The 22989-nt window shown below is 45.8% G+C and overlaps 1 protein-coding gene across 1 annotated transcript; it reads left to right on the top strand.

Moving 5' to 3' along the window:
* The first annotated feature begins 403 nt into the window (after positions 1-403).
* Positions 404-21226, top strand: Nsun4 (NOP2/Sun RNA methyltransferase 4). Its single transcript, XM_075944737.1, has 6 exons — positions 404-577; positions 5331-5665; positions 8225-8379; positions 11896-12056; positions 16843-16967; positions 18393-21226. Exons 1-6 carry the CDS (start codon positions 485-487, stop codon positions 18667-18669), a joined length of 1146 nt encoding a protein of 381 aa, XP_075800852.1. The 5' UTR covers positions 404-484; the 3' UTR covers positions 18670-21226.
* Positions 21227-22989: the final 1763 nt, after the last annotated feature.

Raw genomic sequence — 22989 nt, 5'->3', positions numbered from 1 at the left:
TGCCACTATGCCCCGCTAGATGATCGTTTCTAAAAATAGTTATCACTCCTTCCTCTCCCTTGGATCCTGAATAGTGGGATCAAGTGTGGTTGGGCCTAAAGCTTACACAATTGGAGTCTCTCACAACACAAAACTAGGTGTCTGTAAAGACAGACCTTGAAACTGAAGCTTTTACGCCTTCCCTGCAATCCCGCTTTGCCAATAAATCTGGTCTAATTTCGCTCTACTTTGGGATCATTCTCCGTGCAGTCTGAGCCCAGAAGGCCTTTCCTACCCCCCACCCCAATCCCGACCCCTGGGGAGCCGCTCTCCCAGTGGTCTCCGCGTGCGAAGGCAGGCGGAGGCAGGCAGAGCCCTGGAAGACCCGCAAGCCTGGCTCCCTCCCCTTTCGCTGCAGTTATCCCAAGTAGTGCGCCGCCCTCCCCGGAACCCGAGAATACGCAGCTGCGGTTCCGGTCGGAGTTGTTTGACGTTGCCAGCTGACATGGCTGCGCCCGTAGTAAGGAGTGTTCGGAAGCTGCTGAAGCTCGTGGACTTCACGTCGGTCCCGCGGAGACACCGATATAAGAAGAAATGGGTAAGGTCTTGCACGGAACGTAAGAGAGAAACTTATCCAGTCCTTGTGCTTTCCGTCGTTCATATTTGTAGTCATCCCAGGGACAGTAAACTTTCTGAAGCTGTGGTCACCTCGCTGTCTGCCCTTTTATTAACAAGGCTCCTCTTGCTGTTGCATAAGCAGCCTCCCGACCCCGCCCCTCTATGTTAAGTCATCACTGCGCTTTCATTCTTTCGCTGACGTCATATCACCTCATGTTCCCTTTTTTTTTGCTTACCTTTTCCTTGCCCTCTTCACCCCTTCTTTCCCCTTCTCCCTCTTTCCCTTCCCCACCCCCTCCAGTCCCATGACCTCGACCTCTTCTCCTCCGTTCCTCCTTGAATTTTCAGCCCCTGCAGCCTCACCCCTAGCAAAAGATCATGACAACTACCCCTACCCTCCTGGGTCTCCGTCGTCCTGCAGTAAAGGATTTAGCCCTGTCCTCACTCTTGGGGTGCCTTTAGCGCTCAGGAAAGAGTTCAACGACCACCTTGTTTGTACTACAGGCCTTTCTCCAAATGCAGGCAAAAGGCTCACCAACCCCCCTTACTCCAGAGAACCTTTCTCTTGCCTCACTGTTACATCGCCTTGCCTACCTCGACGGATTCCCTCCCCACCCCCTCAGCCCCCGCTGCCCTCCTGCTCACCCCCACAGGGGAGAGGTTCTTTTGAACCCTTTACTCCACTCTTAGGGAGGCTGTACAGCCAAAACCCGGCTGGTTCATCCCCTCCGAGCCCTTGTTTTGACCGATTCAGCTTTCAAGGGTCACCCTCTCCTTGTCAGCAGAACCCTTATTACGACTGTATCGGTTCCCCAAGATCTCAGCGTCCCTGTCCTCCAAACCCGTGCTTTTGTTACTGTAGCTCAGTGACTTCTCCACCTCTCATTCATCAGCCCCCCAGAACCAGCCCAGTAACCTCCCCTCTAGTCACTCATATATCCTTGGATTCTGACTCCTTGATTTCGACTCCCTGTATGCCCGGGTCCCAGGGAAGTTACAACGTAGTTTCACCTCTTCTTACCCATAGGCCCCTGAGAACTGGCCTTACAATTTCACCTCCTCTTGCTCACAGACCTCTGGAAACTAGTCCTCTAGTCGCCACAGCCGTTCCTCACAGAGTTTTGGAAACTGGGCCCATGATCTCCCACTGGTCCCCTGGGAGAAGTTACAGTGACCCTCCTCTTTCCTCGGCCACAACCCCACCCACTGGCAGCCTATACCATGACCACCCTAAGCCTCCAGACTCTTGTGAGCCTAAACCACAGCCTGATGGATCTCCTGGGGAAAATGGTTGTGGCCCTCCACTTTCTTCTCAGGCAGGCATTTCTTGCTCTCCCGTCTTACCCAAAGTGGGCACTTTTCATTATTCCCATATTTGCTCAGAATCCCAGTTACGTGCCCCTAGGAGTCCTTACCGTATCAACCTACCACCTGAGAGTTCTGGTTCTTCTAACTCATCTGAGCCTCCATCTCTCCAAAAGACTTGCTTAGAGTCCTTTCTATCTTGGAATACTGGGGGAAACTCTTTCCTCTTGCTAACCCCGGGTAGTATAGTTTCTGGTCCTCCCTGCCCCACAGAACCACCTCCTCCTCAGCGTCCTTATCCTTCCCTGAATTTCCCACCTCCCCTGGGCAACCAGCTTTTAGCTCCTCATCAGACACCCAGAAGTTATAATGAGCCCCCTCTCCCTACCCCAGTTCCTCAAGTGAAGTCCCCCAAATTCTCAGATTCACGCCGCGCTGCCTACAGGTGTCGCTCCCTGGTCAACACACCCAACCCCACCCATCTTGATCATCCTAGGTCCCGTAAGACCAACACCTCTCCTCAGCCTCCCTCCCAGTCCTTTGGGTTCTCTAATCCTCTTATGGAGCCAGCCATTACAACTACTTCAAATTCCTTACCAAAAGAACTTCCCCCAGAGACTACTGTGGACACAGGACCCCTTAAAATTGTTGCCCCGACTTCCTGTCTCCAGTCCCTGCCTTATAATCCTCTCTTGCCCAGTAGATATCCCAAGAGCAGTCCCCACGGACCACCTCCTGTATCCCCCTGCAATACCCACATGTATTCTGTGGTTCCTCCAACCTCCCATTTGTCCCCACTGTCTAGTCCCCTGAATCGCTCTATGCGTCTCCCTCAGTGTCATAACCAGCCTGTGGTTCCCTGTGGCATTTCTGCTGCTCCCAGGGGTCCGCCACCACCCAATAGCAAGCCTGTGGTGCCTCCTTGTTCTACCCACATCTATTCTTTTATCCCTCTGAGGACACCCTTTGACCCCCGGTGTTTACCTCTTGTTCCTCGAATTCGGCTTTGCCCCAATACTATTCCCTGTGGCCTTCATACCTATGCCGTGTCCCCTTCAGGCCCACCCAGAGATCCTCCCCAGATCCCCTATAGCTGCTCTTTGCCTTCCTCTAAGAGCTCCACCTGCAGCGCTACTGCCAGCTGTAGTTCAACCATTATTATTAGTGAATGCTGTAGTTGTGAAAGCCAGAGTGTCCAAAAGAAAAGCCAGAGCCAGAACAAGAGTGCCCCACGCAGGAGATCTTTGCAGAGCAGAAGTCGGAGCCAGAGCAGTAGTCCTCCCCAAAGCAATACTCAGGTCCATGGTGAGAGTAGCCACTTGAGCATCACTGAGAGCCAGGGTGAGAAATATCACCATAGCAGAAGTCGGAAGAAGAGCAAGAGCCCTCAAGGTGATAAAAGTAAGAACCGGAGCAAGAGTCCTGACCATAGGAAAAGTCATGGTCGGAGCAAGAGTCCACACAATAAGAAGAAATGATGACTACCAGAACACAAGTTCTGACCAGAACAAAAAACCCAGATTAGAGCAGAAATTGCAGTAACAAGACTGTCAGCAATAGCATCTCCGCGTTGCAACCCCGGACCAGCTTGGGACCTCCACATCGGAAGTCTTCAGTTCTTTTTTAATATGACTCACGTTCTTCACTTCCAGCCCAGTAACAGTCACCCTCGAAGTTTCTGCTTTAATTCGTACCTTAAGAGTTTGTGAACTGTCTTTATTCTGCCTTCCTGGGGTCTGGGAAATCTTCTAAAACAACTCAGCTCTGTGATCCTGTGCATTCTGTTGCCCGTTCACTGGGCGGTCTTAGGTGAGTGACTCTCTGCTCCTCAGCTGTGGAAGGTGGTGGTGTTCCTTTTGTATCCTCTTGAGCACTGCTGCCATAGAGCACTCATCAGCTGGTAGGTATGAGCAAGTTTTTGAAAACAGGATTATAAAGAATAAAAGTGTCTGGATGGGCATGGTGGCACAGGCCTTTAATCCCAGCACTGGGAATCAGAGGTAGGTGGATTGTGAGTTCAAGGCCAGCTTGGTCTACAGAGCCAGTTCCAGAGCAGTCAGGGCTGTTACACAGAGAAAAAACTGTCTCGAAAAAAGCTTTAAGCCTCAAGCTTTCCCAGGGCTTGAGTAAACAGTTTCTTCAAGAGTTTTCCCTTGAGCTGTTTCTTAAGTCCCCTTCTTCCATTTCAGTGCTAAGTATCAAATCTCAGTGTTGCATGCGCTAGGCAAAAGCTGTCTCACACTGAGCACACACTGAGGTGCATCCCAGCTCAAGCTCAATCACTCCCCCTTTCACGTTTTTGAGACTCTTTTATGTTTCTCTCTCTCTCGTCTCTCTGTGTATTTGAGATAGAGTATCTTGTATCCCAATTTGTCTTGTACTCTCTGTAGCCAAGGATGACACCCCTCTACTTCCTGAGTGGTAGGATGGCAGGAGACTTTTAATAATGACGTTTACTTATTTATTAGTATTGGTATAGGTATGGTGTGTGCATGTGTGCATATGGGTACACCTGAGGAGGTCAGACAACTTGGGGGAATCAGTTCTACCATGTGGGTCCCCAGGACCAAACTCAGGTAGTCACATCTAGTGGCAAGAACCTTTCCCCATTCAGCCACCTTGCTCAGAGACCCCTGATATGTAACCCAGTCTGATCTCGTTTGCTTTTGTAGCCCCAAGGCTCACTTTGAACTCTGGATCCTCCTGCCTCAGCCTGCTGAATGCTGGGATTACGAGTGTGCACCACGATCCCTAGCATTGGCTCGCTCTCTTGCTTGAAGACCCCTTCACAGTAACTGGGAGAGGTATTGTGTTCCTTCTAGGCCTGTGATATGAAGCTAACTCTTCATTCTCCCAGCCCCCAATTTCTCCATTGGTAGGCAGAGGCAGGTTGCAAAGGTAGGAGAGAGCGCTGGATGGATTTGAGTTTGCCTCGGGGGTCTGAGGTATTGGTAGATATGTTGACTAGTTTTATGCCAACTTGACACAAGCTGGAGTTAGGCAAAAAGGAGGGACTCTTAATTAAGCATACCACTATAAGATTTAGCTGTAAGGTGTTTTCTTAATTAGTGATTAATGGTAGAGGGCCCAGCCCATTGTGGGTAGTGGCATCCCTGAGTTGGGGGCCCCGGGTTCTCTAAGAAAGCTGGCTGAGCAAGCCATTAGTAAGTGAGCCAGTAAATAGCACTCCTCCATGGCCTCTGCATTGCTTCCTGCAGTTCCTGCCCTGTTTGAGTTCCTGCCTTCACTTCCCTCAGTGATGGCTGTCACCTGGAAGTAAAAGCTGAAATAAACCCTTTTCTCCTCAAGTTGCCTTGGTCATGGTGTTTCATCATAGCACTAGAAACCCTAGCTAAAACAGTAAAGTCAGCTGACAAGAGATAGAGTCAAGACCAGGAAGATTAATAAGCTTGCCCTTTCTCTTTTAGGCTACCACAGAGCCAGAATTCCCTGCCACTCGGCTTGCTCTGCAGAATTTCGACATGACCTACAGTGTACAATTTGGGGATCTTTGGCCCTCGATCCGTGTTAGTCTTCTCTCAGAGCAGAAGTATGGCGCGTTGGTCAATAATTTTGCTGCTTGTGATAACGTGAGTGCTAAGCTGGAGCAGCTGAGTGCCAAGGACTTTGTGAATGAAGCCATCTCTCGCCAGGAACCAGAGCCTGAGAGTGGCCTCGCTCCCACTCCATCCCCAGACTGCAGTCCAAACCTTCGATGCTTTACTTTCTCCAGAGGGGATGTCAGCCGTTTCCCTCCTGCCAGGTAGGATCTGGAACCATGAGGATCATCCTGAGTCCCCGCTAGAAGTAGACGTGAGGAGTTGCTCAGCCCTCTGGAATAAAATCAGAATCGTCAGTTTCCCTGGTGTGCTTATACAGACTAGGTGTTTATTTACGTGCTGTACCCACGCCATCTCTTTTTGTTCTGTTAAGACCCTTAGGGAAATAATATCTGCCCTCTTTTATATTTGAGGTATAATGAAGTTAAGGAGTTTATTGGCTTTCAATCTGTCAGAGAGTAAGTGGTGTAGCTGGTACTTAGACCCAGGCAGTCTGAACCCCAAAACCTGAGCTTGGAACCTGTTCTGACATACTGCCTTCTGTAGGAAACACCTGCCTTTCCCAAGAGCAACTCACTGCTTCCTTTCCAGTGAAAATGAAAATGTTTGCCCCGCCAGGCAGCTGTGGGAGTAAGGCAAGAGGAAGTGGACTTTGGTAGGAAAATGTGTATGGAATTCCGTGAGAAAAGACTGCACACTCAAGGGCTAAACTGGGCTTTAGTCCTGGAAACTACGAAGCTGGACATGGTCATACAAGCCTGCAATACCAGCACTTGTTATCTTAAAGCATGAGAACAGTGGGTTAGAGGCTAGCTAGGCCTACACAGCGAGACCCAGCCTCAGAAAAACAAACAACAACACAAAAACAAAACACAACAGAGGTTCAGGAGTTTGAAGTTGTCACTACCCAAAATAACAAAAAACCTAAAAGTCCTGTTATAATAGCAGATACATTTTTTTTTCTGAGTCTTGGAATCCAGAGTCTGACATAGTTGGCAAGCATTCTACTATTGGGCTACTCTAGGTACTCTTATTTCAGAGGAAAAGACCTGGGTACAGAGAGTAGTTTGCTGAAAGTCACACAACTAAGAAGAAGTTTGAGGCCCAGAAAGCCTGGCTTGAGGAGTGTTAGACTTAGCTGTCTTCCAGGATTGTGGCAAGGAAGAAGTGAAATTTGGCATACTGAAATTCCACCTGCCTCTGCCTCCCAAGTGCTGGGATTAAAGGCCTACACCACCATCACTCGGCTGTATCTTCTATTTTTATGTGTGAGTATATGTCCCCTTTGGGTGCAGGATCCTGCAGAGTGGAAGTGGGTGTCAGATCCCCTGGAATTAGAGGAGGTTTTGAGCCACCATGTGGGTGCTAGGAGCCGAACTTGGGTTCTCTGGGAGAGAAGCTAGTGCCCTTGTTTGCTGAGCCATCTTTCCAGTCTTTCTCACTAAATCTTTTTTTTTTTATTTAATTCTTTGTTTTTAATTGAGCTATACATTTCCCCCACTAAATCTTAAATGAAGGCCTCTGGTTTTTCATCAGACCCACCTCAGGTAGCTCCAGTACACATAGTAGATAGCCCTTATTTCTGAACCAGTGCGTTCATACTATGTGACAGGCATAGTATCAGGTCAGGGAACAAAACAGGTAAAATCTGCCCTCCCAGAGCTACATTCTAATATGGGAAAATACACACACACATACATATACTTGTACCTTTAAAGTGAGGAACAAGTGCTTTAAAGAAAAGTAGTGCAGCTGGAGCTAGAACTCTGGGAATGCCAATGGTTTAAAGAGGTCACTTTGAGCCTTTCTTTAATCCCAGCACTCGGGAGGCAGAGGCAGGTGGATCTCTGTGAGTTCGAGACCAGCCTGGTCTACAAAGGGAGTTCCAGGACAGGCTCCAAAGCCGCAGAGAAACCCTGTCTCGAAAAACTAAGAAAAAAAAAAAAAGAGGTCACTTTGAGACAATGCCTGATAGAAGTAACGTGTAGTAGAGATATGTAAAGGAAGAGTGTTAGCAACTGAAAGGCCTGAGACATGATCATGTGTGACTTGCTGAAGGAATAGCAAGGTGGCTAGTGAGACTAGTTTGGGAGCAAATTGATCTGTTTTCAAAAGGATCACTCAGGAATGGGAGTGTAGCTTAGTGGTAGAATGTTTACCAAGCACGCATAGAACCCTGAGTTTTATCCACATGTGTAAACCAGGTGTGGTGGCACAAACCTGTAATTCCACAGTTCATCAGTGGAGCCAGGGGAATCCGAAGTTCACCGACATTCTCAGCTTCATAGCAAGGATGAGACCAGCTTGGGACACATGAGACCTTGATCTTGTTTCTTTCTTTTTTTTTAATTAAAGGTGTATTTATTATGCATAGTGTTCTGCCTGCATGTATGCATGAAGGCCAGAAGAGGGCGCCAGATCTCATGTGAGCCACCATGTGGGTACTGGGAATTGAACTCAGGACCTTTGGAAGAACAGCCAGTGCTCTTAACCTCTGAGCCACTTCTCTGGCCCTTGCTCTTGTTTCTTAAAAAAAAAAGTCATTGTGGATATTATATAAAGGAATGAATGAGTACCATGAATTCTGTATAGGTAAGTTAATGAGTAGTAGATGCTGTATAGATGAATGAATAGTGGATACTGTATGGATGAATGAGTGTCTGAGAAATAATTTTGCTGAGTGGAGCACACTGACCCTACTGGGCATGGACTTGCTCACCTTGGCTCTCAGGAGATGTGTGAGATGATCTTCTCTCTTCCAGACTTGGCAGCATGGGTCTCCTGGATTACTACCTGATGGATGCTGCCTCCTTGCTACCAGTCCTGGCTCTTGGTCTGCAGCCTGGAGACACCGTGCTTGATTTGTGTGCAGCTCCTGGGGGGAAAACACTGGCCTTACTTCAGACGGGCTGTTGCCGTAAGTCAGTGGGATGGTTTCTCAGGCAGGCAGGAATCCCCCACTTCTCCCAGTCAGGGTACACTGAAAGTGATAAGCTTTCTTTCTGGTCCCAGAGTCAGAGGGGTAATAATATTTGCTAAGGTTGTCAGTCAGTTGGTCAAGAAAATAGTTTGTCAAGGCTCCTTCAGGCAGATTAAATCAGGGCTCTGATAAACATGTCATCATGTGACCCTCTCGCCCTTTGGCATTTGCTGATTAACTTCTCATTTCTTTGTGTTCCTTCCAGCCTGGACTGCTGCTGTACTCAGGTTACATTCTCTAGAACTCTTTCACCCACCCCAGCTGTGGTTTCTAAATCCTCTAGGCTTTCAAGCCTTGGTTCAAGTGTGCTCCCCTAGGAAGTCTTCTCTCCCAGATACTGCTGGCTTGTTCAGGCTGATTCCCTTTCTTGTGCACCCACGCCAGGAGCATCACCCGCTAGCACACGAATATTAGTAGCCTTTCCTCAGGTAGTATCTTCTCCCTCCTCAAGGTTATGAATTCCATGCTGGGTGTGTTGGTGTACTCCCTTAATCCCAGTATTTAGGAGGCAGAGCCAGGTGAATCTATGTGAGTTTGAGGCCAGCCTGGTCTACAGAGCAAGTTCCTGGATAGCCAGAGCTACACAAACCTTGTCTCGAAAAACAAAACAAAACAAAATTATGAATTCCTTGGGAACAGGCTGAAGCTTTATGTGTCTCCGTGACAAAGGTGACCCTGGCTCACTTTAACCAGCCACTGGTCAACATCCTGACAGAAAGTAGAAGTTACCTTTTCCCTGAGGCTTAAGAGATAGCCACAAAGGCACGTGATCTTCACGTCTGACTCAGAGCTTAGCCAGGCCCCTCCTGCCATGCGCTCGGACCTTTCCATTAGGTGTGAACCTTCTGTCCTTATTACTCTGAAGCTGGCTTCCATGGTTTGAGTTAGTCTCTAGCCTCTTGGCAGGCCCATGAGTGATTTGCTTCCAGCCTTCTGGAAGTTCAAATAGAAAAGACAGAAACGGAAAGATGTTGGTTGGCACAGGCTTAACAAGTGAGTTGTAGAAGGAGAAAGCTGCTTGTTGGTTCCCAGCTGCTTAGCTTTGAAATAACCACACAGAAACTTTATTAATTAAATCTCTGCTTGGCCCATTAGCTCTAGCTTCATATTGGCTAACTCTTACATATTAATTTAACCCATTTCTATTAATCTGTGTATGGCCACGTGGCTGTGGCTTACTGGCTAAAGTTCCAGCATCTGTCTCCAGCAGGGCTACATGGCTTCTCTCTGACTCCGCCTCTTTCTCCCAGTATTCAGTTTAGTTTTCCCCCTAGCTAAGTTCTGCCCTGCTATAGGTCCAAAGCAGTGTCTTTATTCGTTAATGGTAATTACAGCATACAGAGGGAAATCCCACATCAGTGAGTCCAGAGCAAGAGCGCCCATGCTGGGGTCTGTGCTGTGCTGCGTTGATCTGAACGCTGTGAGAATCCGGCAGAAGGGAGAGGAGAGAACTGGGCAAAGGAGAAGTGTTTCCAAGTGTGCTAAATTCACAGAAAATCTTCATCCCAGGTCCTCACCCAAGAGACTGACTTCTTGACTCCAGGACATAGCTAGGGTCCCAGAGCATCAGGGCAAGCATGGGACTCAGGTTGACTTTGTCAGCCCTCTTGCTTATGCAGGGAAAACTGGGTTCTGGAGGGATTGGGGAGCGTAACTTAGAAATGTTGGACACAGAAGCAGAACTGGAAGCTGTCTTTCCTTTCTCACTTTGTTTCCTCCTGGAAATCCCTTCAGAAAAGGGTATTTGTTTTTTTATGTTGAGTGCCCTCAAAACTTGGGACAATCCTTATGGGAACCCCAAATCTCTTCCTAGTAGCAACCTGGATTCTTCATTACAGTTCCCACTTCTTGTTCCTCCATGCTCGAGGCTGGCTGTCAGCTGTCATTTCTCATCAAGCCTTTGGATTTTTTATTTACTCTCTCTCTCTCTCTCTGAGACAGGGTTTCTCTGTAGCTTTGGTGCCTGTCCTGGAACTAGCTCTTGTAGACCAGGCTGGCCTCTTGCTCACAGACGTCCGCCTGTCTCTGCCTCCTGAGTGCTGGGATTAAAGGTGTGAACCACCACTGCTTGATTTATAGGTATCATTCTTAGGATCAGTATCATGGTACAAGATAGCTGCTCAAACTTCAGCCAGCCCATTTCAGTTTGAGACGGAAGGAAATGATTGTGTTAGCCTTTAGACGTTATTTCCCAGAGGTCCCACTTGATATTTATGTCTACAGTTCTTAGCCAGACCGAGTGCTTTAATCATACTTAGCTGTAAAAGAAAGCCATGAGAGGTACTCTGTTGGTGTCCATTGCCTCCTGTTGGTAAAGTTGGGGTTCTGTGATTAAGGAATAAATTTTAGCCGGGCGGTGGTGGTGCATGCCTTTAATCCCAGCACTCGGGAGGCAGAGGCAGGCGGATCTCTGTGAGTTCGAGACCAGCCTTGTCTACAAGAGCAAAAACCACAGAGAAACCCTGTCTCGAAAAACCAAAAAAAAAAAAAAAGGAATAAATTTTAATAGTAAATTCTCAGTGAATAACCTAGAGTGTCAACTGAATCCGAAGAGAGACATATTGTCTCGTACTGTTTTGTTTCTCAACTTGACACAAGCTAGAATTATCAGCGAAGAGAAGCCTCAACTGAGAAAAGGTCTTCATCTGATTGCTTGGAGACTGGGAAGGTGGCTCAGCAGTTATGAATTAATTGTTGATATGGGAGGGCCCAGCCCCCTCTGGGTAGTACCCCTGGGCAGATCCTGGGGTAGAGAAGAAAGCAAACTGAGCAGGCAGATAAGCAGTTCCTACATGGTCTGTGCTTCAGTTTCTGCCTCCAGGTTATTGCCTTGACTTCCTGCCCTGACTTTCCTCTGTGATGGACTATAAACTGTAAGCTCCCCAAGTTGCTTTTGATCGTGGTGTTTTTATCACAGAAATAGATACCTAGCTAAGACACAAATGTTTCAAAGAGATTGGATAGCTAGGCACACTGATATATGTATATATATGTAGTCCCAGCTACTCAGGACGCTGAGACAGATTTGCTTGAGAAGTCTGAGAACGGTCTAGGCACCATAGCAATAACCGGGTCCACAGCAAACGGTGAAATCGGCATGGCTAGTACGCTGTAAACCTAGCATTGAGGCAGGATGACCACAGGTTCATGGCCAGTCTAGGCTGCAGAACAAGACCCTGTCACAGAGTAAAGGGTAGTGGGAGAGAGCATATTTCTTTAGAAATACTCTTCTTGACCTGCTTTGTCTGTTTACTTTTCCTTTTGCTACATATTTGTCCTCATGACCGCCACTCCAGAGTGACTGATTTGGCCACATATATAATAAATATCCCTGTCTCTGGGGTATGTGTTGATTATTTATGCCTGAGAGTTGGTTTCATTTCCTATCAGCTCCTTCTGTTGGTGTGCTATGCTGTTGGGTTGCAGCCTCTGAAGACTCTTATTTCCACACAGGCAATCTCGCTGCCAACGACCTCTCCACTTCCCGAACAGGCAGACTACAGAAAGTCCTGGACAGTTATGTGCCCCAGGACATCAGGGACGGGAATCAAGTTCGAGTCACCTCATGGGATGGCAGGAAGTGGGGAGAACTGGAGGGGGACACCTATGACCGGGTAAGTGATTTCTGACCTCTGAGCTCTGGCTTCAGGTCCCAGGGGTAAGATCCAGCCCCTGTGTTTTGATTGTGCAGGGCTGTTTTCGCACCTAGACAGTTCTCCATGAGTGACTTGGAGAAAGAGCTATTTGGAGAATTCTCAGTTCAGCTTGGATGACTTGCTACTATTTTCATTAGCGATAGTTGGCAGCAAAAAGAATGTGAACCTAACTGAGTGTGGAAGAAGTTATTAGGCATATTTTATTCCTGAAGTCACTTGGTTGCTTGGAAGCCCTCATGAAGATGAGTATGAATGAGAACATGTTATTTATTTCTGAATATTAATATAGCACATAGTGCAAAATTCAGGAGGTATCAGGTGAAAAATAAGCTTTCTTTTTAGACCTGTACATAGTCATCTACTTCCTCTTCCTGCAGACTATTGTTTTTGTTTTCTATAGCCTTTATAGGTATTTGTAAGTTTCTTAAAAATAGAAATGGCGGGGCTGGTGAGATGGCTCAGTGGTTAAGAGCACTGACTGCTCCTCCAGAGGACCTGGGTTCTATTCCCAGCACCTACATGGCAGCTTGCAGCTGTCTGTAACTCCAGTTCCAGAGAATCTGACATCGTTATACCAATGCGCATGAAATAAAGTTAAATAAAGTTTTTTAAAAAATGGTGATCTTTAAAAAAATGGAAATGGCAATGTGTTGTTTTCATTCTGACATTTATGACTTTTTTTTGTTTGTTTGTTTTGTTTTGTTTTGTTTTTCGAGACAGGGTTTCTCTGGTTTTGGAGCCTGTCCTGGAACTAGCTCTTATAGACCAGGCTGGTCTCGAACTCACAGAGATCTGCCTGCCTCTCATTTATGACTTTTTAATTAATTGAAATATCCTCATGTTTAGTCCTTTTTTGTTTTGTGCTTTTGAAGTATGATTGCTGGTTGATGGTTTCCATCAGCTAAGATTTGACAAAGTTTGGGAATTTCTCCAGGGTTCTGCCAATCTTGCTTTCACTGGCCGTGAGCAGGTTTTCTGTATCCATCAGTATTGCTGCTGTCCAACTGTTTCTCTCACATTCTCTTGTTGTATATATTATTGAAACCTGCCCCCTTCTTGTTTTTTGAGACAGGGTTTCTCTGTGTAGCTTTGGTTATTCTGTAACTTGCTCTGTAGTCCAGGCTGGCCTCAAACTCAAAGAGATCCGTCTGCCTCTGCCTCCCAAGTGCTGGGAATAACAGCGTGTGCCACCACTACCTCCAGCTTTAAAACTCTTTTTTTTTTTTTTTTTTTATTTTTCAAGAGAGGGTTTCTCTGTAGTTTTGGAGCCTATCCTGGAACAAGCTCTTGTAGATCAGGCTGCCTCCCAAGTGCTGGGATTAAAGGTATGCGCCACCACCGCCTGGCTGAAACTTTTAATATTTTAAAGTTATTTTTTCTCAAATTCTTTTAGGGCTGGGCGGTCCCAGCTCTTGGGAGGCAGAGGCAAGCAGGGTCTTAGTGAGTTTGAGGCCAGCCTGGTCTAATGAGTAAATTCCAAGACATTTGAGACTACACAAAGAAACCCTGTCTCGAAAAATAAATCTTTCAGATTTATTTATTTTTATGTGTATGAGTGTTTAGCCTTCATGTATGTGTGTACCACATGTGTGTCTGTGTTGCTCTCAGAGGTCATAAGAGGGAGTCAGATTCTCTGGAACTGGAGTTACAGGCAGTAACTCCTTATGGGTGCTGGGAATGAACCTGGATTGTCTACAGAGCAACAAGTGCTCTTAACTACTGAGCCCCTAGTTATTTTCTAAAATCACTTATTTAAAATGTAATTTATCATCCCTATATATTGTACACATGTAGAAAATGGACAAAGAATATAGCCAGGCAGTGATGGTGCACACCTTTAATCCCAGTACTCAGGAGACAGAGGCAGGTGGATCTCTGAGTTTGAGGCCAGCCTGGTCTACAGAGTGAATTCCAGGACAGCCAGGGCTACAGAGACAAAACTTGTCTTAAACAATAACAACAACAACAAAAATCTGTAGCTTTTGTGGCATACAGGTAAGGACTAGCATTCTGGAGTCAGGCTCCTTAGATTGGAACCCCGGCTTCATGATTTGCCTGCTAGAAGCTGCTTATGAGTTATTTAAGCTTTCGTTTGTGCTTTACCTTCTTCAGTATGGCTTATTGTAATGCCTGTCCCGTAGGCGGCTGAGAATGCCTTTGCTGAGGGCCCGACTGTAGCAGTGTTAACATTATCATCACTGTCATACCCTCGTCATTGTTCACGGACCCTAGCTGTGCCTTGTGGAGCAGGATAGAATGAATTCCCTCCCCTTTTCCTTGACAGCGCTTGGGGCATTTGAAACAGCTTTGGTGCTTGACGATATCTTCATTGATTTCTTTGTTGAAGAAATAGTAGTGTGCAGTTTGCTGTGCCAGGGAAGTGTTAGATACTTTAGATTCGAAGAAGAGTCTCAGGGCTCAGCAGACTCTTGGTAACTCCATTCTTCCTCTTTTGTATCCACGCATCCGCTGAAGAGAGTCCAGCCCTCTGCGTGTTCATAGCACAGCCACCTTCCCTTGCACTCATAGGTTTCCCCTCCCCCTTCTGCCTCTTTCTCTTACTAAGAAAGCTTTTTCCAAATAAAACAATGTTTGTTTGAACATATTTTTCCTCGTTTTTTTTTTCATGGGGAAATCATAAGCACATTGGAGGCTGAGATTCAGCTAGCTTACCATCCTGGCGCATGGCTCAGAACCACACACTGTACCTTGTCTGATGTGGAGATGCCTATGCCGTATCTGTGCTGACTCTTTTGTCCTTTCCAGATGTTTCCTAAAGCAGTGCACCCGTGCAGCTTCTGTCCCTTTGTCCCAACTGCTTTCGCAGTTGACACTGATAAGCGATATCCAGGATAATTTGGTATCAGGATAAAGATATATTTGCTGCTGATTTTTTAGTTCTGTTGTTCATGTGATGAGGGCTCAGGACCCAGCATCCACGAATGCACCTCTAGTCCAGCCACCTTTTGGACCTTCTGCCTCTGCCTCCTCATGCTAGAATTACAGGTGAGTGCCACCATGCCCTGCTCATTTTTCTTACTCTGTACTGTGTTAGTTCACCAAAGAATATATCAGTATTGAAAACTGAGGGTTTCTGCTTTGGTTTGGTTTGGTTTTTGGTTTTTCTGTGTAGCCCTAGCTGTCCTGAAACTAACTCAACCAGGCTGTCCTCAAACGCAGAGATCCACCTACCTCTACCTCCCAGTGCTGGGATTAAAGGCATGCATTGCCAATGCCTGGTTGAAAACTGGGTTGTTTTAAATTTACTTCCTATTTCTACTTTGCCAAAAAAAAATCTTTCCAAAGATGATTTCACCTTTTCAAACATACAAATATGGATATTTAAGACATTTTTTGTCTGTGTCAATCAAGTACCTAGTATAGAAGAGACTGCTAGTAAATTAATGAGTAATTTTGTATTACTTTAAAATATGGAAATAGTGGAAATCAGGTGTGGCGGTGCATACTGTAATCCTTTGGGAAGCTGAGGCAGGAGAACTGTGAGTTCAAGACCAGCCTTTGCCACATAGGGAGTTTCAGGCTTGCCCTGTTTCAAATAAAACCATAATAAACCAAACTACTGTCCATATTGGATGTACCTTTTTATAGTAATTTTATTAGTTGTGTGTGTGTGTGTGTGTGTGTGTGTGTGTGTGAGAGAGAGAGAGAGAGAGAGAGAGAGAGAGAGAGAGAGAGGAGAGATTGGCCATAGCTTCAGATCCCTCCAGAATTGGAGTTACAAGTGATTGTGACCTTCTGATAAGATGTGAACTCAGCAGCAGGTACTCTTAATGCTGAGCCAACTCTCCAGCCCCTCCTCCCCCTTTCCCTTTTTCCTTTTAAAACAGTACTGGGGATTGAGCCTAGGGACTTGCACATCTGTAAGAAAATGTGGGGGAGCTGGAGAGATGGCTCAGAGGTTAAGTGCACTGGCTGCTCTTCCAGAGGTCCTGAGTTCAATTCCCAGCAGCCACATGGTGGCTCACAACCATCTATAGTGAGATCTGATGCCCTCTTCTGTCATAAAGGTGTACATGTAGATAGAGCACACACACACATATATATATATGACAATTGTGAATTCTGATTCTGTTTTATTGTGTAATATCATTAAATTAAGTAGTGTATCATATATAAATTGGATGTTTTCAGTAAAGAGCCAAAGACAGAACCTTGAAGCACTAAGTTTTTTTCCTAGGTTGATATCAGTTGTTTAATTACAATTACATTTATGTGCATCTTTTGTTTTGAAACATGGTCTTATGGAGCCTAGGCTGGCCTCAGACTCATTGTGCAAGCTGAGGCTGGCTATGACTCCTAACTGTCCTGCCTTTGCCTCTGAAGTGCTGGAATAAGTTTGTACTATCAAGAATAGATTTTCATTTCATTTTGTTGTACTTTTTGAGACAGGGTCTTACTCTGGCCTGGAAAACTGTAGAGACCAAGTTACCTTCAAACTTGTAGCAGTGCTCTCAAGGGCTAGACTTACAGGCATGCACCATCTTGCCTGGCTTGGTTTGACTTTTTGATTAACCATGAATATTACTAAATATACTGTTTTCCTACTTATTATTTCACAATCGTCTGTCAAGTTAAAATAGGCATCCTTGTCTGGTATTCTGCAGTGGAGGGATGGGTAGAGCTAGCATTTCCATTGAACTTTGTTGGCTCGGGCCGAAGCTGCTCTGACTTCAGTTAGAATCTAGAAGGAGCTTTAACACTTTCTGTTTCAACACTCTGGCAGGTGTTGGTAGATGTGCCATGTACCACAGACCGCCACTCCCTTCATGAGGAAGAGAACAACATCTTCCAGCGCTCAAGGAAGAAGGAACGACAGATGCTGCCTATGCTGCAGGCACAGCTTCTCGCGTAAGTGATGCAGTTATAGATTCTCAGACTTTACTGGAAGCATGCCAAAACCGTTACACAGAAGGATCTTCTGGCTGGAGATTTGCCTGGAGGCGATAGACTTCATGAGATTATCCTTTCTAGAATATTAACCACACCCTCACCATTTTATCCTTGGCACCAGTGACTTGCATATTTTTGAAAAGCAGATTCTGTCAGGTATACTGGTATACCCGTATCCCTGGCTCTTGAGGAAACTGAGGCAGAAGTATAGCTTGACTTAAGGGTCTGGGTCATCCTAGGTGCTAACCTGGGCAATGTAGTAAAGCCCTATCTCAGAGAAAGAAAGAGACTGGAGTTAAGAGCACTGTCTGCTCTTGCAGAGGACCCAGATTTGGCTTCCAGCACCCACATGGCTGCTCACAACCATCTGTAACTCCACTACCAGGGGATCCATGCCTCTCTGACCTTCATTGGCTCCTGCACATACATATGTAGTACATATCCATACATTCAGGCAAATGCATACACATAAAATAGGTAATAAGGATTTTTTAAAGAAAAGAACTATTACATTTATTTATTTTTTAAAAAAGAGAGAAGTGCTAGGTGGTGGCACACGCTTTTAATCCCAGCATTCAAGAGGCAGAGGTGGGCAAATCTCTGTGAGTTCAAGGCCAGCCTAGGCTACAAAGCGAGTTCCAGGACAGTTAGGGCTACATAGAGAAACCCTGTCTTGGAAAAAATGATCCTTTGAAGCCTGATTCTGGTTATGAACCAAATCCTGATGCTGGTCATCAGTTGAATTCTCTCCTCAGTCACACAGATTCCTGGCCCCTAGCCCACCACCCCCTTCCTCTCCTCTTTTTTTTCTCTCCCTTTCTCTTTTTTCTCTTCCTATTCCTTTCCTTCCTTCCTTCCTTCCTTCCTTCCTTCCTTCCTTCCTTCCTTCCTTCCTTCCTTCCTTCCTTCCTTCCGTGTAGCTTTGATTGACTGGAACTCACAGAGATCCGCCTGCCTCTGCCTCCCAAGTGCTGGGATTAAAGGCGTGCACCACCACACTCGGCCTCTTCTTTTCTTTTTTAGGTTTCTTTTTATTATTTTTAATTATGTATATGCATGTGTGTCTTCATGTAGGTATGTGCACATAAGTATAGATGCCCATACAGGTCAAAAATCTTGGATCCTCTGGACTTGGGAGTTATAGAAAATTGTGATATGGGTGCTGGATACTAAACTCGGGTCCTTCACAAGAGCAGTATGTGCTCTCAACAGCTGAGCTGTCTCTCCAGCCCTCAGAGGATTCTTCTGTGGAGACTTCCTGGAGCTGGGTATGGTGGTACTACTCCATCAGGCAGTAGACTGCCCAGCCCATGTTCCTAGCCCTGTGTTGCTCTCACGCTTCTGGGAGGAATACCAGTTATTGTTTTGTTTTCTTGGTTTCAGGGCTGGACTCCTTGCCACCAAACCCGGAGGTCACGTTGTCTACTCCACGTGCTCACTGTCACACTTGCAGAATGAGTATGTGGTGCAGGGGGCCATCGAGCTCCTGGCCAATCAGTACAGCATCCAGGTTCAAGTGGAAGACCTGTCTCACTTCCGAAAGCTTTTCATGGACACATTCTGTTTCTTCCCATCCTGCCAGGTTGGGGAACTGGTAATACCAAACCTCATGGCCAATTTTGGGCCTATGTACTTCTGCAAAATGCATCGGCTGCCGTAGTGTCACCCTCTCGGCTCTGTTGGGGGCACCGGGACAGTCGAGTGGCAGAGGCCACTCCAAGGCCGGCCTCCCTCCTGTGGACAGCAGGAAGTAGGACCGCGGCCCAGCTGGTTTCTGACTCAGACTCCACTTCTATCCTGTAACCTGCACTAAGGCCCCTGTTCCGTTAGGGACTTAAGACAGAATCGGTGAATAAACCCATAGTTTAAGCTGTAAACTTGGGAAGAAACATTTAGCCAGTAAAGTTGTTGAAGTACTCTAGAGCTGGGCCTGTAGTTGGGGCCTTCATGTCAGTCAGAGTTCCATCATGGTTCTCTGGGTGTCAGCCGAAGCTGCTGAGCACGCTCCCCAGAGTGCCCAGCCCCTGCATACAGCCCTCTCCCACTGGTGAGTTCCATTTAGTCAGCCCACAGCCCACCAGCCGCCCCAGTGTCTCCATATGGCACATGCTCTAATTTAAGAAATAAGTAACTAAAACTGTTGAGCGTGGCTGGTAATCCCCTTCAAATGAGAAAGGTTTCCTAAGCTGAGTGCTTCTGGCCTTTCCTTCAGATCACTGCAAAAGCTGCTTCTGGTTCATACTGTGTTTTTGTATGTTTCTTCTTTTACGTCTTCACATGACAAGTGTTCTCTGAGTTCTTGTAGGACAGCTATGGCACTGGTAGGGGTATGGTAGGGACTATGGGAATGACTGGGTTTCCTCATTTTACAGTGGCCACCTACTTCCTTTTACTTTTCAAGTACCTAGGAATCTTCTGATATTTTATTTCAGATATTTTATTTCTAATCTTTTGCCTGCTCCAGTGTCTAATCTTTGGCCCATCTCCAAATCCTTCTTCCAGTATAACAGGGTTTTGGATCACAGACAGTGTTTTGGAGTGACATTACATAACACACCGACTTGCATACTAGCATGCTAGGTATTTTGTAACATTTATTAAAAGAAGGCACCCTTTAGTGCCAGGGAATAGTAAACATTGCTTATGGTCACCCATGCACACAGGTATGTATGTATGAATATTGCTTGGCTCTTCCTACTTTTTTTTTTCAATTTTTTTCTTTTTCTTTTTTTTCTTTTTTGTGTGTGTGTGTGTGTGTGTGTGTATGTGACATGGTATCACTCTGTAGCCTTGGCTGCCCTGGAATTCACTCTCTTTGTAGACCAGGCTAGCCTCAGACTCAGAGATCTACCTGCCTCTGCCTCCCAAGTGCTGGAACTAAAGGCTTGTGCCACTACCACCCAGCTTGGAAACTCTTAATATTTTAAAGCTATTTCCTTTTTTAAAAAATTCTTTTAGATTTATTACCTATCTTTCAAATTTATTTACTAGCTGTCTTCCCACTTTCTTTATCCCTCCTTTGTTGCCGTTCTTTTTCTTTCATGCTTTCCCTGCTAATCCTTATCTGGTATTAGAAGTAGCCATTGAGAAGGACATTAGCAAAGGTTAAGCCATCTCCCTTCTTGAGATTTGTATTATAACTGAGGACCTTCCCGACTTTAAACCAAGTAAAGCTAGTAAGATGAAAATCCAAAGAACTTGGTTCATACTCTGAGTGGGACCCTTACTAGCTTCTGCTCATGACATACAGTCTCCACCTGCTGTTTACTCTCAACTTACATTGCTGAAGCTGAGAGACTTTGTGCCTGGGTTTCTGCCCATTGGCTCTTGGATGTCTATCTGCTGCTAATTGAAGGCTAAGCAGTAAACATTGAGGAGAAAAGGGTCTGCTGGCCCTTGGATCACAGTCTAATTGAGGACAGACAGACTAGGTAAGAAAAACTGCTGTATTAGGCAGGATTTTCTAAAGGAACAGAACCAATAGCATGTATATGTAGACATACATATATACGCACATATGTGTGCGTGTGTATGTGGACGTACATTTATATGCATGCATGTGCATATGTTATAAAGGGGATTTGTTGGTTTGGATAGAGGCTGGGTAGTCTACCAATAGCCGTGTGCACACTGAAGAGGTAGAGAACTAGGTTCCCCAGGATGCCTGAGCAGTCTCAGTCCAACACTGCAGTTTGGAAGCTTCCTGGAAAGTTGCTGCTGTTGAGTCAGTGTTGAAGAGCTGAAGAATCAGTCTGATGTCAGTGGGCAGCAGTAGCAGTAGGTGGTATCACTGGAGCAGAGAGACTTACTGGCTGGAGGGTTGCCTTGTCCCTATTTACCTTCATCATCTGGGCGGTTTGCTCTTTCGAGGGTCCCACCTGTATTCATCACTGTCCATGGCCAGTCCTCTCTGGAAACATTCCTGTAGACACACAGCTTTATTTTCCCAGTCCAAGGCATCTCTTAACCCGGTCATGTTGAAACTCAGACCCACGATCACAACTACTTTGGAAAACAGTTTGTCTCCTGTAATCGAATATATACCACCCTCTAACTCAGTTACTACGGTGCTCAGAATCAGTTCAAGAGAAACTCTTATTCCCGTGCCCCTGTGAAGGATGTTCATAGCAGTCCATCTCACAAGCAAGAGCCTTGACATAGTCCACGTATCTCTGAGCAAGAAGAGGGTGAATAAACTGGATATTCACACAATGGAACACATGATGTATGATCTTATTTATATCACCTTGCAATCTGCCAGTGTGCTATTTAATTTTTTTTTTTTTTGGTTTTTTGAGACAGGGTTTCTCTGTGGTTTTGGAGCCTGTCCTGGAACCAGCTCTTGTAGACCAGGCTGGTCTCGAACTCCCAGAGATCCGCCTGCCTCTGCCTCCCGAGTGCTGGGATTAAAGGTGTGCGCCACCACTGCCCGGCTGAAAATAATTCTTTTTTTTTTTTTTTGGTTTTTTGAGACAGTGTTTCTCTGTAGTTTTGAGCCTGTCCCGGAACTAGCTCTTGTAGACCAGGCTGGCCTCGAACTCCCAGAGATCCACCTGCCTCTGCCTCCCGAGTGCTGGGATTAAAGGCGTGTGCCACCGCGGCCCGGCCTGAAAATAATTCTTATCCTTAAAATTTACCCTTAAGTCTGGGCAGTGATGGTGCACGCTGTTAGTGCCAGCACTTGGGAGGCAGAGGCAGGTGGATCTCTGCATTCTAGGCCAGCCTGGTCTACAAAGGGAGTTCCAGGACAGTCAGGGCTACACAAAGAAACCCTGTTTGGAAAAACAAAAACAAAATAAATAAGCAAACAAATAAATTAAAAAAGGAAAAGAAAGAAAAGTTACCTTCTGGTCTTAGCTGTTGATCACTTCTTTTGCTTCTGGTCTCAGAAACCACCTAATCTGCCTTCTATCAAGCTACTTTTAAACAAAGGCATTAGGACTATTTAAAAGTCTAAAGATCCACCAGTGACCCCAGGATCTTTACTATGGGTTTGCAACTGGTCTAACTGGTTAGGTGCCTTTGGTTTAATTACAAGGTCAGGCTATTTACAAACCCTCCTGGGAACTTGTGATTTGAACTTTCCCAAAGCCAGGATTGTACCACATCAAAAGTTCTTGACAGGCAGGGAGGGAAGCAGAGAAAAATGTAGAGCTCAACAAAAATAAAAAAATAATTAAAAAAAAAAAAGCCCGGTAGTGGTGGTGCACAATCCCAGTACTTGGGAGGCAGACAGAGGCAGGAGGATCTCTGTGAGTTCGAGGCCAGCCTGGACAACAAGAGCTAGTTCCATGACAGGCTCCAAAGCTACAAAGAAAGCCTGTCTCAAAGAAACAAAAACAAAAACAAAAAACAAATCTTAATATGAAAAAAATTCTTTTTTTTTTCTTTTTTAAAGATTTATTTATTTATTTACTTATTATGTATTCAGTGTTCTATCTGTATGTATGCCTGCTGACCAGAAGGGGCACCAGATCTCACTATAGATGGCTATGAGCCACCATGTGGTTGCTGGGATTTGAACTCAGGACCTCTGGAAGAGCAGCCAGTGCTCTTAACCTCTGAGCCATCTCTCCAGCCCTGAAAAAAATTCTTGACAAAGTGTGGTGCATACCTGTAATCCTAGCACTTGGTAGGTAGAGGCAGGAATGTCAAGAATTCAAGGTTATCCATAACTTAGTAAACTCCAGTCCTGTCTGGACTGCATGAGACCCTGTCTCAGAGAACCCAAAACCAAACAGGGCTGGAACCCAACAGTGGTGGCTCATGCCTCTATCCCAGTACTTAGGAGGCAGAGGCAGGTGGATCTTTGTGAATTTGAGGCTAGCCTGGTCTGCAGAGCTAGTTCTGGGACAGCCAGGGCTACACTGAGAAACCTTGTCTCAATAAAATCAAATCAAAACAAATCTTCCAGTCAATAAATGGGCAAATCAAAATAAGCAATATAAATGATTAACAATATTTTTAAATGTTCAGTATC

This window comes from Microtus pennsylvanicus, chromosome 13, assembly GCF_037038515.1.
Source record: "Microtus pennsylvanicus isolate mMicPen1 chromosome 13, mMicPen1.hap1, whole genome shotgun sequence".
Lineage (NCBI taxonomy): Eukaryota > Metazoa > Chordata > Mammalia > Rodentia > Cricetidae > Microtus > Microtus pennsylvanicus.
Note: the sequence above shows the minus strand (reverse complement) of the source record. Positions and strands in the feature narration are given on the sequence as shown.